We start from the raw sequence: 18,695 nt of genomic DNA, 5'->3' as shown, positions 1-18,695 counted from the left end.
GAACCTTCAAGTTTTTCGACTCGCATAGCGTATTTCAACGTCCTCGTGTTGACAACGACGCGAAATGATCAAATTTGAGGTTGTGAGGATGACGAGAACACCTGACGATGAATTTTCAATTTTCTCTCTAAATATCCACACCACTCTCACCAATTTTATTCTTGAAATGTGGACTCACATTTTCCATGCCGAGCGACGTGGAGCAATCGCAAAATTATTACCGTAACGGGAAATAATATTTTTTAGACAACGTTCTCTTATCCGTCGTCGTCGTCGTGAATTGCCCAAATCTGAAGTTTTGTCAACCTCGAACCCAGGCTCTCTCTCTTCTCCTCCCTTGTCGTCGCCTTGTCGTCGACAATAGGGAGCTTAAGCAACGACAACGGCGACGGCAACGAGAACGTCACAAATTTGCATATTTAGAGGGTAAAAACAATAGCTTTGCACGCCCTGCACGTGCGTTTTTCACTTTTGTCCATTTCGTTGCCGTCGTCAGCAAAACAACAACGTGAAATAGCCAAGTTTTTCGTTTTATGAAGAACGTCAGCACTTGAGGATAAATTTTCATTTTCTCTTCTAAAATTGAGTGCCGTTCCGACTGGTGTCATCTTTGAGGAATTACCACACCCTTGTCATATTAAAAACGTTGAAATAGTCACGAAGCGATTAAAATAACGCAAATTTATATTTTGAGATGACGTTCTCGTTGCCGTCGCCGTCGCCGTTGTCGTTGCTTAAGCTCCCTAATAGGGAGCTTACGAAACGAGGACGACGACGGCTGCGAGGACTTCATTTAAAAATACGAGTTCGCGTTATTCATATCGCTACGAAACTATTTCATGTCGTTTCGCGTTAAAAATGTGTAGTAACTGTCGAGGAATTTAACTGGTATGAGTGGGTTGGAAGCGTTGAGAGAGAACTGAAAATTCATCGTCATGTGCTAACGTCCTCCACAGAACCTTGAATTTGGTCATTTCACGTCGTCATTTAGGAGATGACGGCAAAGAAATGTACCAAAATATAAAAGGCACGTGCAGAGCCATTGTTTTTTCTCACTAAACCTATTGTTTTGTAGCGTCGTCGTTGCCGTCGGCGTCGTCGTTTCGTAAGCTCCCTAATAGGGAGCTTACGAAACGGCAACGGCGACGCTACAAAACAATAGATTCAGTGAGCAAAAACAATGGCTCTGCACGCTCTGCACGTGCGTTTTACATTTTGGTACATTTCTTTGCAGTCATCTCCTAAATGACGACGTCAAATGACCAAATTCAAGGTTCTGTGGGGGACGTCAGCACATGACGATGAATTTTCAGTTCTCTCTCTACGCTTCCAACCCACTCATACCAGTTTAATTCCTCACCAGTTACTACGCATTTTTAACGCGAAACGACATGAAATAGTTTCGCAGTGATATAAATAACGCGAACTCGTATTTTTAAATAAGCGTTAATAAAGTCCTCGTAGCGGTCGTCGTCCTCGTTTCGTAAGCTCCCGGATAGGGAATTAGGGACCTTAAGCAAGGACGACGACGACGGCTACGAGAACGTTGTCTAAAAATATTATTTCCCGTTACTGTAATAATTTTGCGATTACTCCAAGCTGCTCGGCATGGCGAATATGAGACCACATTCCAATAATAAAATTGGTAAGAACGGTATCGTATAAACTCTTGTTCTTAGGCCATCGTAGCTTGATTAAGAAAATAACACAAACAGCGGTGATAAACATTGTATTCCAACGCATTTTTATAGCACTTGACGTTTCGTATGCTAGTCAACACACATTTTCAAAAGTGACCGTTACAATTTTTTAAAAACTATATATATATCGTAAACAATAGGGGTCTGGAACCTAGACTGAGAAAAATGATCTGCAGCAGTACGTGTCTAAATATAATGAAAAGTAATAGCTAAAACAGCAATAACTTCTCACTTCTAACATTGACATTAAGGGAAGGCTTTAGCTCTTGAATGAACAAAGTCTCTTTAATTTTGCAGTGAAAGTCAGTTTTTCCGGACGCTAAAATGAGATCACTTTGACATTTTAGCGTCCGGAAAAACTGACTTTCACTGCAAAATTAAAGAGACTTTGTTCATTCAAGAGCTAAAGCCTTCCCTTAATGTCAATGTTAGTAGTGAGAAGTTATTGCTGTTTTAGCTATTACTTTTCATTATATTTAGACACGTACTGCTGCAGATCATTTTTCTCAGTCTAGGTTCCAGACCCCTATTGTTTATGATATATATATAGTTTTTAAAAAATTGTAACGGTCACTTTTGAAAATGTGTGTTGACTAGCATACGAAACGTCAAGTCTTATAAAAATGCATTGGAATATAATGTTTATCACCGCTGTTTGTGTTATTTTGGTAAGAACGGTGTAGATATTTAGAGAGAAAACTGAAAATTCATCGTCAAGTGCTCTCGTCCTCCGCATGACCTCAAATTTGATCATTTCACGTCGTTGTCAAGACAAGAACGATAAAGAAATGTCTCAAAATGTAAAACGCACGTGCAGGGCGTGCAGAACTGTTGTTTTTGCTAATTAAACCTATTGTTATGTGGCGTTCTCGTAGCCGTCGTCGTCGTCCTTGCTTAAGGTCCCTACTTAAGCAACGACAACGGCGACGGCAACGAGAACGTCACAAATGTGCATATTTAGTAGGCAAAAACAATAGCTTTGCACGCCCTGCACGTGCGTTTTTCACTTTTGTCCATTTCTTTGCCGTCGTCAGCAAAACAACAACGTGAAATAGTCAAATTTTAGGTTTTAAGGAGAACGTCAGCACTTGACGCTAAAGTTTTATTTTCTCCCCTAAATTAAGCGTCGTTCCGACTAATGTCATTTTTGAGGAACTACCACACCCTTGTCATATAAGAAGGGTTGACATGTTTACAAAGTGATTACAATGACGCGAATTTATATTTTGAGATGACGTTTTCGGTGCCGTCGCCGTCGTCGTTGCTTAAGTTCCCTAATATGGAGCTTAAGCAACGACAACGGCGACGGCAACGAGAACGTCATCTCAAAATATACATTCGCGTTATTGTAATCGCTTCGTTACTATTTCATTTTTTTTAATATGACGGGGGTGTGGTAGTTCCTCAAAAATGACGCTGGTAGGAACGGCGCTCAATTTAGGACAGAAAATGAAAATTTATCCTCAAGTAATGTCGTTGTCCATAAAACCTCAAATTTGGCTATTTCACATTGTAGTTTTGCTGACGACGGCAAAGAAATGGACAAAAGTGAAAAACGCACGTGCAGGGCGTGCAAGGCTATTGTTTTTGCCCACTAAATATGCAAATTTGTGACGTTCCCTTTGCCGTCACCGTTGTCGTTGCTTAAGCTCCCTAATGTCGTCGACAAAGGAGGAGAAGAGAGAGAGCCTGGGTTCGAGGTTATTATTAGGGAGCTTAAGCAAAGACAACGGCGACGGCAACGAGAACGTCAAAAAATTTGCATATTTAGTGGGTAAAAACAATAGCTTTGCACGCCCTGCACGTGCGTTTTTCACTTTTGTCCATTTCGATGCCGTCGTCAGCAAAACAACAACGTGAAATAGCTAAGTTTTTGGTTTTATGAAGAACGTCAGCACTTGAGGATAAATTTTCGTTTTCTCTCCTAAAATGGAGTGCCGTTCCGACTGGTGTCATCTTTGAGGAATTACCACACCCTTGTCATATTAAAAACGTTGAAATAGTCTCGAAGCGATTAAAATAACGCAAATTTATATTTTGAGATGACGTTCTCGTTGCCGTCGCCGTTGTCGTTGCTTAAGCTCCCTATTATTATTACTACAATAACGGGAAATAATATTTTTAGACTACGTTATTGTTGGTGGCGTCGTCGTCCTTGCGTAAGCTCCCTTTTCTCATTGAACAAGCGTCATTTTGGCGGGAAATACGTGATACCATCGTCATTTTAGTACGAAGCAGTTTTGACATTCTTCGCCATGATCAGCAATAAGGTTCAGTTAAGAAAATAACACAAACAGCGGTGATAAACATTGTATTCCAACGCATTTTTATAAAACTTGACGTTTCGTATGCTAGTCAACACACATTTTCAAAAGTGACCGTTACAATTTTTTAAAAACTATATATATATCGTAAACAATAGGGGTCTGGAACCTAGACTGAGAAAAATGATCTGCAGCAGTACGTGTCTGGACATAATGAAAAGTAATAGCTAAAACAGCAATAACTTCTCACTACTAATATTGAAATTAAGGGAAGGCTTTAGCTCTTGAATGAACAAAGTCGAAACGTCAAGTTTTATAAAAATGCGTTGGAATACAATGTTTATCACCGCTGTTTGTGTTATTTTCTTAATCAAGCTACGATGGCCTAAGAACAAGAGTTCATACGATAAGGTTCAGTTACCAGCATTAAGCATAACTGTGCAACCTATACTGCTAACCAAGGGTAAGATTAATCATACGGGTTATAAATTTTCTATGTATTTCCGCTAAAAAGAGGCAGTCAAAACTCTTACTCGTGCCAGGAGCCCATCCTGGAGCGTGCAACTTCCATACAGCGTCTGTGAAACGGCGTTTTCACAAGTAGGTTTATTTTTAGACTAGCCCTTCCCGCGAATTAGGTCAAAAACAAAGGCAGTTACGGTTCGGTGACCCTATGACGTCAGCTTAATTTCTTGTAATTGGTCATCGGGCTCCTGTGGGAGTCTCATTAGCGGGAAATTCAATCTAAAAATAGCCTTACTTGTGAAAACGCCGTTGCACGAAAATAGTTAAGTTGCACGCTCCGGGTGATGGGCTCCTGCTCGTACTTAGCCTGCAGTGCAAGCGTCATTTTGGCGCGGAACGCTAGATAAATCAGGTTTTCGATGCCGCCATCTTGGATTGTGATTAGATGCTTGACAGGGAGAGGGTTGGTGCAGTTGGGGGTGGGGCACTCCCCCAGCAAATATTTCCTCGCCCCAATCTTCCACAGTTACCAAATCTAAGAAAGATGGTGGCCTAATACGAAAATGTGCACTCGCGCGCCCAAAATACGTCTGCACTGCAGGCTAACGCGTACTCGTTCTCGCCCTGGGATCTAAAGGTCCCTAATGTATCGCTGTTCTGCGCACTCTACTAAATAAAGTCATGCACCTCAAATTTTCAAATCTAACTAAGAAAACACTCCAGTAATATGAGGACGGATGCCCATGTCAATGCCATCATGGGGACACCCAAAACGCGGTGATGTCCAAATCATTGTTGCAGCGGACTTGCTTTTCACTCGATTTTTAAAACCGAAGAAGTACCTGTAAATGCGATCAAGAGAGGATGTACCTCATCCTCTGTTGATGCAATCAATGCCTTTCGAGATATTTATTTTCACGCTAAGTTGATGACGGCTTGCCCCAGCACCTTGCTTTTGGCAGTGCAATTTCCGTGGTTTCGGAGACGCTACATCTGACCCTTAACCTGCGTAGCAAGCAATGAGGGCTAAAAAGGAATGGGGACTGGGGAGTCCCAGTCCCCCTCCCTTTTCAGCCCTCGCTCTCGCTCTCCCGCCCCTTTCAGCGCTTGCTACGCAGGCTATTGTAGGTGATCCTATTTGGGGTTATCGGGATACGGGATATTTAGGTAAACAATTATAGGGATACAGGATATTTGGGGGGAAAGTTAACCAAATTACAGAATTTTTTAAGAACGCATACCGAGCATCAAACTTGTCATTTTTTAAAGCAATAAAACAGGTTCGTTGGTCAATATAGAAGGTACAAAAAGCACCTGTACAAAAAGTGAAAACGATACTTTTACAAATGCGATTATTTCTTTTTTGCCATGACAATGTTTCATCTCTCAATGCCAACTCAATTGGGGATGTCGCAAAAAAAATCTATGTGATAAATATAACTCTAGCTCTGTGATATTGAATATGGACAATATCTCTGAAAATAAGCTTCGACTGAGCACCAACTTTCACTCAAAAACGTTAACCGAAAACTTAACTTCTACAACATTTTCAAAACAGACACCAAAAAGCTGAATTTTTAGATAGGATTAAACGTCTTGTTGTTTTCCTGGCTCCACAGCTATTATGCTGGGGTAACAGGACTGCTTATGATTTTCTTTTAGGTGTTTTTAGGTTTTTTTTTTTCAATCCGACCCTCCGACCCAATATCAGGAAACGCATTCGACGCTAAACGCAACAAAAAAAAAAAAGGGATGGCCGAAAAAAGAGAGAAATGATCTTCACACTTATTTTTTTCTAATAGACACCGAAAAATTTAGAAATTTTCTCTTTTTTTCCTCTATAACGTAAAACCCTTACAGGAGGTAAGTTTATTGACAGTTTCCAGGTTGAAAAAACGCATCCATGTGGATGGTGTGGAAAAGGGAGACTTTTGAAAACTGATGACGTAAAAAGCGTATGAGATGTACCGGGTATTCTGAGTGTTTTCGAGTGGATGAAGATATTTTGCTTCGGTTTCGCTGAGTAACGAAATGCATAAAAATTTAAAACCGTTAATTATGAAAACAAAATAAATGATATTGTCATCGTATTCTGTTACAAAATTCAACAACTCATCGAAAGCGATCGGTCACGGCAATTTGATACTCTATGTCGTAGTGTCTTCATTTCCATAGAAACGAGACGAGTTCACAGTTCCACAGCCAACGCAAAACCAAGATCAACTTATCGATTTGCGTAAAAATTGTTCCTCTTTCCTCGACTGTATTTTAATTCTTCAAAAATGAGTAACTCAGAGGTAAGATCCTTTCACTCACACTTTCGCAATTCTTTGAAAATCTCTTTTTTGTCGACGGAGGATTGTTCGAGAACTTCTAAAAGAATCGGCTTCAACTATAAATCGCCGTTGGGCTTGAAAGTGAGCCAACTTTACAATATAGTTGTGGTTTGATAATTTTTTCCTTAAGGCAAGAAATCATGAAAATAATGCGCTGACGGAGAGACAACATGAAGAAGTGGAAGATGAGGGATTTCACGATGGGCTGACAGCTGGTAAGATACGTTTTCACATGATCACGTCCGTCAAACCACGTTTCCATTGTCATTCGGAAAACCTAGCTTTTGTTCTCGGATTACCGTTGACTTGTTTAATTCAAAAGCGAGCAAATTAACGAAATAAGGTTTTTAAGCCTTTAAGTCTTCCTTGAAATGTTTACTCGTTATTTGGTGGATAATTTATTTGACTTTGGTCGAGCGTAAATGACGATCTTGCTGAGTAAATCAGCTGAACATTTTGTTCTTTGTATCCCGTCTTTGGAATATTCACGTATTATGTCGTTCGATAAGTCTAGTGATAACGCTACCTATTGTGATGCCTACACCTATAATTTCGGTTGTTTTATAGTTTGATGACAATGTCATCAAACAAAAACAATACTTTATAATAATAATTATTATTATTATAATAATGACATCTTAGCCTTGTTTGCAGCTTGAAGGAGTTCATCTTGGGTGAACTGATTTGGCCAAGCAATCTCATGCAATAAAGGCCTGCAACTGGGTGTTAGAAAAAATCTGGTCTGTTTTATTTTTTTCACTATAATGGACAGGTTGAGAAAATTGACAGCAGTATCAGACCATTTGAAGTATAGATCGTTTTCACTGTCACGCAATAAAAAAATAAATTGAAAACCATCCAGTGGAAAAAGTCAAGAATTCGTAATGTTGTAGGAGATAAATGAAGAAGACACTTCTCCAAGTTTTAGGCCTGTGTGTTTCCCCAAACTTCTCATATTCGTCGAAATGTTTCGCAGAAATTTACAGAGCCCAGTATGAAAACGCCATGTTGGTGTACATCTGTGGTGCACCAATATGGCGGCCGGAAAATAGTGTCAACATCTGTTACTTACTTTGGCTATCTAGGCGAGTGATCATCTGTACTGAACAGACAGCTATTTACCTAAGCACTTTTCATAATGCTTTAAATTCTAAAAAGGCTCAAAACCATGAGATAAATATATATTTCTCAACAAACTCGATCGTCGCCTCGTGTCACGCACCGCTATAACTCAGAAATTCAAAATGCTCTGGTTTCCAAACGAAGCACGCTATTGAGCTTTAAAATTGCAAATGGATACAAATTTACCGCCTCTTATGCCTGATGAGGATAAAAACTTTCGTGGCTCTTTAGTTTTGGATTTTAGAAAATGATGACGTCACGTGAAACCGATCTATTGATTGACAGATCAGTAAAGTGGAGCACAATCAGCATGCATTGATTGGGACCCAGTTTCATGAATGACAGAACTACCATGCAAAACTAAAGCAACCTTCCATAATTTTTCCTGAACTCCATGCAAAAATTGTAATTTAATTTAATTAACCTCTTAGATGAAGAAGAGCATGTTGCAAAGGAGATACCAACCGGTGGGGACAGGAATTCTAAAAAAGTTGTCAAAAATGCTGAAAGTTTAGCAACTTCAAGGTCGTCTACTCACCTTGATAAAAAAACCCAGCAGATGTTGGCAGAACTGCAAAGACTTAAGACCCAAATGATTGAATTTCGTCAGTCTGTCCACCGACCTCCAGTGTAAGTATAAATCACACAGGGTTTGTATTTATGTGGCTAGCCCATGAATGCACATGTATTTCACTGGGTAGTAACAATGGTTTAAGACTATGAAATCTTCTTGAATAGAGACTTTAAACTGTATCCCCCATTTTGTACCCCTAGCTTGCTTCTTAAAGTACCATGGACGTCGTTATAGAACTTAGGCACTTTTTGCAACTAGGGTGAGGCATGGAGCCACTGCGCACCGGTGGTTCAGTTGGTTGAGAAGTGGGCTGCCATGTGGGAGGTGGTGAGTTTGACTCTAGTCTGACCAATACTTATGGCATGACTATTCCGGTGGTGGAGGGTAGGGGATCAGGGGGTCAGGGGTGAGGGGTAGGGGGGTGAATGGTACCTTAGCTGAAACAACCCAAACCTATACAAAAATGCTAACCTTAGGCCTATTCATTATCTAAAGCATATTGTTTAGGCCTAAGGTTAGCATTTTTGTAAAGGTTTGGGTTGTTTCAGCTATAGTATCCTTCATCTCTTATCCCTCACCCCCTAGCCCTCATCCCTGAAATAGTCATGCCGAACACTCAGGGTCTTAAAATAACTGAGGAGAAAGTGCTGCCTTTGTAAATACACCCGCAAATGTTAGACTTTCAAGTCTTCTCAGATAAGAACTATAAACCCTAAGCCCCGTCTCACAAAAATCTTCCATGTTCATAAGTTCCCCGTGGGATGTTAAATACAGTGTTAGACACTAACACTTGCCTGATTGCCCGGGGCAAGCGAAATATTTCTGTGGCCAAGTAAAACAACTCTATTAAGACTTGCCTGATCAGGCAATCTGAATTTTTGTTCGACTAATACTTTGCAGAAGGATGTGATTTGCAACAAAGAAAGTGACTAGTAATAGGATGTAGTCACCACAAACATGATGAAAAAATAAACAACGTTACATCTTTTTTCTGTCATTTATTTTTCTGTTAAAAATAGAATGGTGCAGCCTCGAAACAGATTGGAAGGAGGAATATGTTCATAGCTGCTTTCTTTCTATGCATGAAAAGAATGTTTGTTACAATCGAACCCTGTTTTCGCACAGCCAAATACGATACTTTGATATGGAACAATCCATGGTTACTATGAACAAGCACACAAGAAAATTCTACCTTTTTTCATGCAATTTCAAGCAGCTTTGAAAAGGACAAATGGCATTTAATTCAAAATCAGCCTAATCTCTGAGAGATCTTTAAGGAATAAGGAATGTCCCTTGATCTCTTAGAGAAAAGGATATTTGCTCAAAGATATGCTTGTCAAAGCAAAACTATGAAGTCTACTAGAACACCATGGATACACAGCAGGAGTCGCACTGGTCTGTCAAACCTATTTTACACACATTTTACACAAAATGGACATTTTTACAAGCCTCCTTTTAGTTTTAAATTATGGGCAAAAGGTCTTTAGAAGGTGGGCAACCAAAAAAACAAAACTGGTTGCCCAAGGGCCAAATTAGTAAGAAAGTAACTGTCGAACACTGAAAGAACCCACACACTATTTGAGAAAAGTAGGGGATGAAGGTCCCGGTGTTGTGGCTGTCCTTGTGAGTCCGACTTCAGTGTATGGGTGGGTGGGTATAGCAGGTCCATATTAGTTGTCAGAATAGTTACCAAAAACTTCAACCTGCTCAAACAAGTACAGGTAAATAACAAACAAACAAGTTGTGGTGAAAGACACACTAGTGTATCGTCATTTTCATCTAAACATGGACACATGACGGGAAAACAATGTTCTTTGAAGTTTGAGTTTGGCAGCCGTGTAGCTTTAACGGTTGAAACTTTTGTGCACAATGGTTTGAAAGTATTTGAGGCATACTTTTATGACATTAGGGTTTTCGATGTACAGTCTTGCCACCATTCTAGGAAAACATCTCTCAAACTTCAAATAATTGAAGACAAAACTTGTCAATTGTTTACAGCCAATTAGAACATGTTTTCCCATCACATGTCCACGCTTAGATGAAAACGACAGTAAATGAAGCTTGCTCTTTTGTGTAACAATGATAATAATAACAACTTAATTTATTTAATTGTCAATGGATTTAGCACAAGAGTGCTAATTGGGGACACTAATGGAATTAACTCAATCAAATCAAAATAATATTATTTTTTGTGGAGAGGGGAAAACCGCAGTACCCGGATAAAAACCTCTTGGAGCAGAGTAGTGAACCAATTTGATTGACCATTTGTCCAACATATAACAAATGTTGAAGTGTGTAGCTGCCCTTTCAACAATGTATTGCAAAGACCAATTAGAGTTGAGGACCCACATTAATTAAGCGACAAAAATAGTTGAGACACTGATCAGAACTGGGAAAACAACAATTAGGGAAAAATCACCTTAACATTACATTTTCCACTTGCACTCCGCCCTCTTCCCCTGCCTCCCCACTTCAATGTTGGTAACAGAAAAAACAAGAGTTGGCGATATGAAAACAACATTGTTTGGCAGGGAGGGGGTAGTTGGAAAGACTTTGGGGGAGGGATTTGTCCGAGATTCCTTAAAAGGAAAAGTGTCTCAACTCTTTTGGCGCTTTTTGCAGTCTCCAAAACACAAACAAAACATATGCCATCGTAACGTTGCGTAACAAAAGTGACTGCATGCAACAGGGTCTGATAAATATGGTTGATGAAGCAGGGCATTTGGGCTCCAAGTGCACCAAACAGATTTAAAAGATGATGTACTGTCTATCAAAAAAGCTCTGACAGGTTTTTGTTTTATTATTAGGAGACCATTTACACCAGATATCTTTAACAGTTTATCACCATATTACAACCAATACTTGGTGAACTCCACCATCCAAGATTTACAACAGGTATATTAACCAAGTCATCTTCCACTCATCTCTTATCTAATTGTGTCTGCAAGTCTGCATTAGTGTCTCAGTAGTAACACAATCACCAAAGGCAAAACTAATGTTCTGAGGCATGGCAGGCTAGGTTTGATTTAGTTATTTCATTGCTAAGTTGGAGGCATAATCACATCATGGTTGACCTGTATTGTAGTATCATAAAAAGTAGTAGTTATCATGCCCTTCTAACATGAAGGGTTATACACTGTGTACGTCATGTTTCTTTCCTTCATGTCAGAAAATTTTGTGCTGCAAATAAGGTTTCCAATGCATTACCATGTTTACAAATTACATGTAATTTTCAGATACATGTACCGGCATAAGTTGAGCTTTTTTTTTAGGCCTGTTTGAAACGGTTGATCAGTTTTCAGACAAAAGATAACATTTCAAGCATGCCTTTTGGCTATTAAATTGCTTTGTATATATTAATTAAAGGAGTCCTCTTTGTTTGTGTTTCACTCCTGGACCACTGATGTAGCATTTTGAGCATTCTAACCTTCTCTTGGATCTTGATTTACCACTCAGGTACTGGTTATAACTTCAGACTCCTGCTCTTAAAATGTCTGCTGTAAAGCAGGCCTTAATTAAAGATCCATAAAACTGGAGATAGATAGGTTGAAAGGATGACCATGCAAGAAGATTATATAGAGCTATATGAATTGCAGGAAAATGTTGCAGTGATCAAGTCGTTCACCAATGTCAAATCACCCAGCATTTCAGGAGCCTTTTTTCCTGTTTGCCTGAGAGTCATACAGAAGGTTTACTTAAATTTGCACATATTTGCACAAAAATGAATTACAATGTGTTTACAAAGTGAGAATAGAACAGGAGTGGGTCAATGAAGTCATTATTAAAAAGAAATCTATTCGAAAATGTACATGTAGTTGCATTAGAATTTTCAAAAGTATTGTTCTTTCTTGCTTTGTTTCATTGATATTTAGGAACACAGAATTCCAAGAGGATTTGGACACAGGCCAACAGCACTTGGAGTAGTAGGTAATTAAAGGACTGGTATTAATGTTTTCAAGGCAATTAAAGTGAAAGAGGCGGGTTGAAATAATGGCACGAAAATTCTCTTCCCTTCCTGACTGCCTCTTAAAACTGGATTAGATTCTTGGGCTTGGCTTCCTGATATGTAGTTATTGAGTTATAATTCTCAACTCTGTTCTGAGAGGCTTTTCTCCACAGGTAATCCATCTAATCACAAAAAGCCAATTGATTATGTGATTGGATTGTTTGCTCACTATTCACTCATAAGTTAAGTGTTTGCATTATTATTGTGAAGCCTAGCCTGCCTGGTCAGGCTTTGCAGTTGGGGTTATGGAGTGAAAAGGAACATGACAAAAAAAAAAAGGCGAGCGAAGCAAGCCGAGCGGGGGACTGGGGGAGGGAAGGGGTGGTGGTGCCCATGCTCATCAGCTGGCTTTGCTCGCCAATTTTTTTTTTGCTACGTTCCTTTTCACTCCATAACCCCAACTGCGTAGCCTTGTAGCAGGCTATGTGAAGCCTGGAAGTTTTTGCCACTTCTGCACAATCCTTATTACGTAGATAGTTAGTGGACTCAGATGTACACATTCATTGTGTAAAGTGATTTTTAAAAGATATTAAGAAGGGCAGATGATATCAATTGTTTAAATTACGGTAACTATATGTCACAAAAGTGAATATGATGCAATTTATATTCTGATTTTTATGAGGCCCTCCCGGGTGCGAGGGGACTTTTTCCCTTTAAAAATATTAGCTTGTGTTCCCTTGTTCCTCAAATTACTTTCAAACTTGTCCCCAGCTTTTTGATCCCTCAAATTGTTTTACCGGTAAATAATTGTTTTTGTTTCCTTGTTCCCTAAAATATTTTGATAGTGTTCCCCTGTTCCCTGTTCGAATTAGCCATGTTCCCTTGTTCCCCAAAGGGCAAAGTACCATTCACTTTTAAGAAGATGAAAATTAAAAAAACTGGCTCTTTCAGCTGTAGTGAGTTAATTCATTAAAGGATGAGGTACCGGTGCACTGCGCACCGGTGGCTCAGTTGGTTGAGCATCGGGCTGTCATGCGGGAGGTCGTGAGTTCGACTCCGGCCGGACCAACACTCAGGGTCTTAAAATAACTGAGGAGAATGTGCTGCCTTTGTAATTACATCTGCAAACGGTTAGACTTTCAAGTCTTCTTGGATAAGGACTGTAAACCGGAGGTCCCGTCTCATAACCCTTGTTGGAAATTAAATAGTATGGGACGTTAAAGAACCCACTCACTGTTCGATAAGAGTAGGGGACGTAGTCCCCGGTGTTGTGGTCTAACCTAAGCTGGACGGGGGCATCTTTCACTTCCATAAAAATTAATTGTAAACTGCGTAACAAGCAGTCTGGCTAAAGTCCCCCACAAAAGTATTGTAAAATTAGTCCTGAAAAGCCCCGTGGGGAGAGACTAATAGCAAATCATTGTATCTCAATCATTGTATCTCAGGTATATCATTATCATTAACTGTCTATTGATGCAGAGGAAATTAAAGAGATTGTAAATGACATTATTTTTTGCCACCTCTATTCATTAGATCCAGAAGTTGCATGGAAAATGGACAAGTAAGTCATTTATTAAAAATAAATAATTAGTTATAAATTTTTGTACAGTATTTCACATTTCGCATAGTCAAGTTGAGGCAGATATAATAAGAAAATTTATTATTTTATCTTACCCTTTTTTTTTCAGTTTTCCCAATCCAGTTCAACAGTCAAGACTTCCTGGCAGGCTTTTTCATGCAACAGAATGGTATGAACTCACATCTCAACATTCGGTCTGAATGAATCATTACATACAAGAAAAAAGAGAAGAAAGTTCATCAGTGTTAACCATTTCCCCTCAGTATTTGTCTGGAACCCAGGGTATCCCAAATTTAGCTCTATGACCCTTTCAAAATAGGCAACTTTGACAGCTGTATTAATTTGCCTTCTGTCAACTGGGTTTTTTAAAGATGTTGAATTAACTTGAAGTGAATAACTTTCGATGAACTACCATACAAGCTTCAAGCTTGAAAACACCTCCAGATATTCTTTACTTTATTCTTCTTCACACCTTGGTGCAAGCACAGTGACATATTGCTCTCCTAAGGTGTGATGAGTTTGCAAGACAACCAAAGCAAAGGGGTTGCACTTGCAGGCTTTTTCCTTGTGTAGCAAGTACACATGGTACTCTCTCAAATAAATAAAGACAAACAAACAGTGAACTTAAGACCACCAGTGCACACATACTGTATGTAGGATGTGAAAATATTGAAAGTTACTTCAGGTTAGAGTGCTGGAAGAACAGTGATGATATCACTGTAGTTCCACCAGTCCTTTTTTGTCCTTTATTTCAGGAGTAGAAATACAGCAACATCACATGACAATCAAGGCAGTACCAGGCTCCCTCCTCTTCCAATGCCTTGTTTTCCACGATTCAACCAGTCGCATTATCAACCCAACAGAATGACGTACAATGAGCTGACTAACTTCAGGTATATATCTAACAATGACAGCACAATGTTTAAAATGACCTTAAGTTGTTAAAGGGACCCTCCACTTCAACAAAAAAAAAATAACTTTAAATCACAGGAAATAACTGTTGCAGTCAAGTCAATCTAAAATATATTCAAAGAAATTATTTGTATCCGAAAGAAATGTTTTAGAATCGCCTATTTTTGTTTTCCAATTTTGCGGGCGCTGTCATCTTGAATAATAATTTGTGATGTTTTACGGCATCCTATTGTTATTAGACAAAAGCAACCCTAACACGTCACAATTATTCAAGATGGTGGCGCCCGCGAAATTTGAAAGTGAAAATAAGGGATTTTGAAATGCACTTTTCCTAAACACTTTTTTAAAGCAAATTTCGGATGGGATGGTTTTCAAGTGCAGAAAATAAATTAAGTCATTCCAATTTTGTTACTGTTGCTTTTTAAAGTCAAATGAAGTAGTCCTATCTTGCAAAACCCTTATAGGACCTTACAGAAAATGTACTGCTATACTCCCATTCTATAACTGAATAGATTGCTGCACTGCAATGCTAGTAAGGTTGTGGATTCAAAATTGCAGCTGGACTGTCACTAGTATTTAGTTGTTGATAAGAGGGAAGAAACCGCATGTTACAATGTTTTGCTTTGCGTTATTAAACTAACACGTGCTTTAATTGTCAAAATAAACCATACTTTGTGGCTTTCTTTTTCTCCCTGGTGTTGCGTTTTGTAACAGTTCAAGTTCTTCTTTTTCATTTAACTCCGGTGCGAGGCGATTTTCGCCCGCCACTATTGTTTCCTCAGCGAAACCATGCATTTTTCAGAGATACTTAAGCTTCAATATGGAAAAGAACGCCATACATTGCTTTGTATTTTAAAGCTTTTTACAAATATTGTTGATAAATTGTCTTCGAAAAATGCGTGGTTACCCCCAGTTTTTTTTTTTTTTTGGATTTCAATAACACTTGTTAAGATCTGCTTTTCCCGCATATTCAGTAAACCGCGCAAAAATACCTTTAAATTAGTAGGCACCGTCCTTAATAAAGGTCTTCCGTTATTCCGCCTCACAAAATGGCATTATTCCATTATTCCAACAAATTATTTTTATTCCATTATTCCTCTTCACCCCCGATCCTCAATGCAACCATCACAAAATTGTCTTCGTTTCCTACATTAATCTTTAAGGCAAGACCTGAATGACACGTTCAAAAGACAGGCACAGAAGCAAGCCAAGTCTGATTATGAACGAACAGTGCAAGACTGGCATCGAATGAATTTGGCTGAACTCAAGAATTTACCCCCAAGTCCTCGTTACCACATCAAGAAAGCTATCGTGTCTTATCTCGGGACATCCCGGGGATCAAATAGGGCACTTGTCCCGTTGACTGAGGAGTTAAATGCTACATCACCTGGACCAATTTCACAGCCTTGAATTTATCTATCTTGAAATATTTGTGACGATTCTCAAGATCATTGTGTTTGTCGTGAACGTTTAGCGTAACTAATTTTGCGCCTGCAAGAGAGGTTCTCGTTTTTATTTTTCAAGCTTTAGATTAGTTTAAAAAACAATTTTTGTTTTCGAAAAAGCATGAATTTTATGGCAGTTTATTTCCAGAAGGCGCCTTATTTCCAATTAGCGTTTTTGAAAAAGTTTACAAGCGTAGGCCAACGAAATCAATGCGAAGGGTGTCATTGATTCTGAAAATATCTTAACCCTTTGCGGATAAAGAATCAGTTAACGAGGTTACTTGTGTAACATGAAATGTGTTTTTTTTACTTAAATGCTAGTAAGAACTTTCGTCATGTAGCGAAATTCAAAATGATTTTTGTTCTGAATTAAGGATGCAGTTGGTCTTTCCTCCAAAGATACGATGGAATAATTCCATCGACTGCGATTTATGAAGTGGTTTATCGAAGGAAAAAGCGCTTTAATTGTGTGAAGCCGTTAACCATAAATCTGCTTTCCTACTTCAACAAAGAAAAATGGTGATACTAAGGCTTTAATTGAGGTAGTAGTTGTCTTTGGAATTTTGTAATCTTTATGCAAACAAAACAATCATATTTGTCGAAAACGAAGGTTCTCTTTTACTGAAACAGGATCAATGTGTTTTCTTCAAATTTTTAATGAATGGCCCAAGAAGTGTGCATAGCTTTTGAATGGCAAATACTCCGAAGTTATAATTATTACACTGTACCATGATGGAAGATTCTGATATGATCAATGCTTTAACATGTAATAGACAGTAACTTGGAAGATGCGGTGAAAATTATAAATTACAGAAATATCAAATAAATTGAATTTTTATTGCATCTTTACTGTTTCATTTTCTCAACATTGTCTAAAGTCGCGTCCACACCTATCCGAATATTTTTGAATCCGCAGCTTCGACTTTTGTCCACACATATCCGCCGAATCCGGCATGCGAATCCGCTCTCCAGAGTGGAAATTTTTGAATTCGAAAAGAAAACGGTGCGAATTTAAAAATATCCGGATACGTGTGGACAGGTCCTAAGATTTTGAAAAAGGCATTTTTTAAACGTATGAATGTCTCTTCGTTAAATATCAAAATGAGAGAACTATTGTTTTGGGACAAATGTGACCACGCGAGCATACGAAGGGTTTTCCTTCGAGTGCTCGTAAAAGCCTAATATTAAGGGACCGTTCATTTTTTATGAGAAAGGGGGGGGGGGCACTAAAAAAAAATTGGCTCGGAAGGGGGGGCCAGCCGAAAAAAAATGAAGGAAAAGGGGGGGTTGGACGAAAAAATTAGATTAAAAATAGGATAAGAGATTTTACAAATTGAGGAAAAAATTGACCTCTTTTATTTATAACAAATATACTAAAACATTTCCAGGGTATTCAAGAAAACTTCTCAACAGCTTTTTATATATTTTCTAATAACAGTGAACATACCATAATAACAGTCTTGAATAGTAACAACTTTCTGTTCATTTATAAAAATGTTGTTGTCAAGCGCATATTAAACAAAGACCAATAATTTGAGTCCTGTAATTGCAACTGACCTCGTTACCAAGGCTTTTTCTGAGAAATTTCTGAAGTTTTCTTGTGGAGTAAAGGTAGGACAAGTTTGTTCTTTTTGTTGTGAATGGACTAGACCACCTATAGGGAGATGCCCCAAACCATTTCCTGATCATGCCTGCCTTCCAAAGTACCACTACCTTCCTTATCAGCAGACCCCAAATGAGGGGCGTGATCCAGACGATTGGCAACCAAGAGTCCAGTTGAAAGAGGCGCATGCCAGTGGTAGCGTAGTTTTGTCTGACCCAGAGAGCGTAGCTAGATTTGGAGACAAATTCATTGTGCAACCAAAGTTTGTGGTTGACTATCTCCAGAATCTTGAGGTCATGGAGTTCAAAAAAAAGAAGAGACTGGAGGAAAGGGCAAGGGAAAGGAGGGAGGCAAGAGAAAAGTCCTATGAAGGTTATCATTGGGCTAATTTGTGTGAAGATGCCACCAAGCTAAAAAAGCTCCGTGTGCCAGAATTGAACAAATACTTAAAACATCACGGGCTATTAAAACAGCATCAGAAGAGCAACAAGAATGACAAAGTGAAGACAATTATGGGACACTTCTTGCGAATGAATACTCTCAGAACTGGACAAGCCGAAGTGGGAGGCAGGAATGAATCAGGTCAACTAAACAGCAGTGTTGAAAGTAGTGAGGGAGAGGAAACTGATTATGACTACAAGAGTGATGCCCCTGACTCTGAAGACGACTCAAATGATGTCGTTCTTGCTTTTATCGCCTCAGATGAGGAATACGCAGACGAGCGGCCAGCTACAACACGCTCAGGACGA

General features: G+C 39.0%; 1 protein-coding gene across 1 annotated transcript; it reads left to right on the top strand.

Annotated features, from left to right (window-relative positions):
* The first annotated feature begins 6,572 nt into the window (after positions 1-6,572).
* Positions 6,573-17,186, top strand: LOC138004351 (uncharacterized). Its single transcript, XM_068850841.1, has 9 exons — positions 6,573-6,726; positions 6,896-6,980; positions 8,319-8,517; positions 11,269-11,356; positions 12,334-12,388; positions 13,941-13,968; positions 14,096-14,155; positions 14,742-14,879; positions 16,062-17,186. Exons 1-9 carry the CDS (start codon positions 6,712-6,714, stop codon positions 16,306-16,308), a joined length of 915 nt encoding a protein of 304 aa, XP_068706942.1. The 5' UTR covers positions 6,573-6,711; the 3' UTR covers positions 16,309-17,186.
* Positions 17,187-18,695: the final 1,509 nt, after the last annotated feature.

The sequence above is a fragment of the Montipora foliosa genome, chromosome 5 (genome assembly GCF_036669935.1).
Source record: "Montipora foliosa isolate CH-2021 chromosome 5, ASM3666993v2, whole genome shotgun sequence".
Lineage (NCBI taxonomy): Eukaryota > Metazoa > Cnidaria > Anthozoa > Scleractinia > Acroporidae > Montipora > Montipora foliosa.
Note: the sequence above shows the minus strand (reverse complement) of the source record. Positions and strands in the feature narration are given on the sequence as shown.

Excerpts from the sequence above, each read along its gene's own strand:
- LOC138004351 (XM_068850841.1), top strand. Across the intron at positions 11,357-12,333 it reads CCATCCAAGATTTACAACAG|GAACACAGAATTCCAAGAGG; the intron begins GTATATTAACCA and ends ATTGATATTTAG. Across the intron at positions 13,969-14,095 it reads GTTGCATGGAAAATGGACAA|TTTTCCCAATCCAGTTCAAC; the intron begins GTAAGTCATTTA and ends TTTTTTTTTCAG.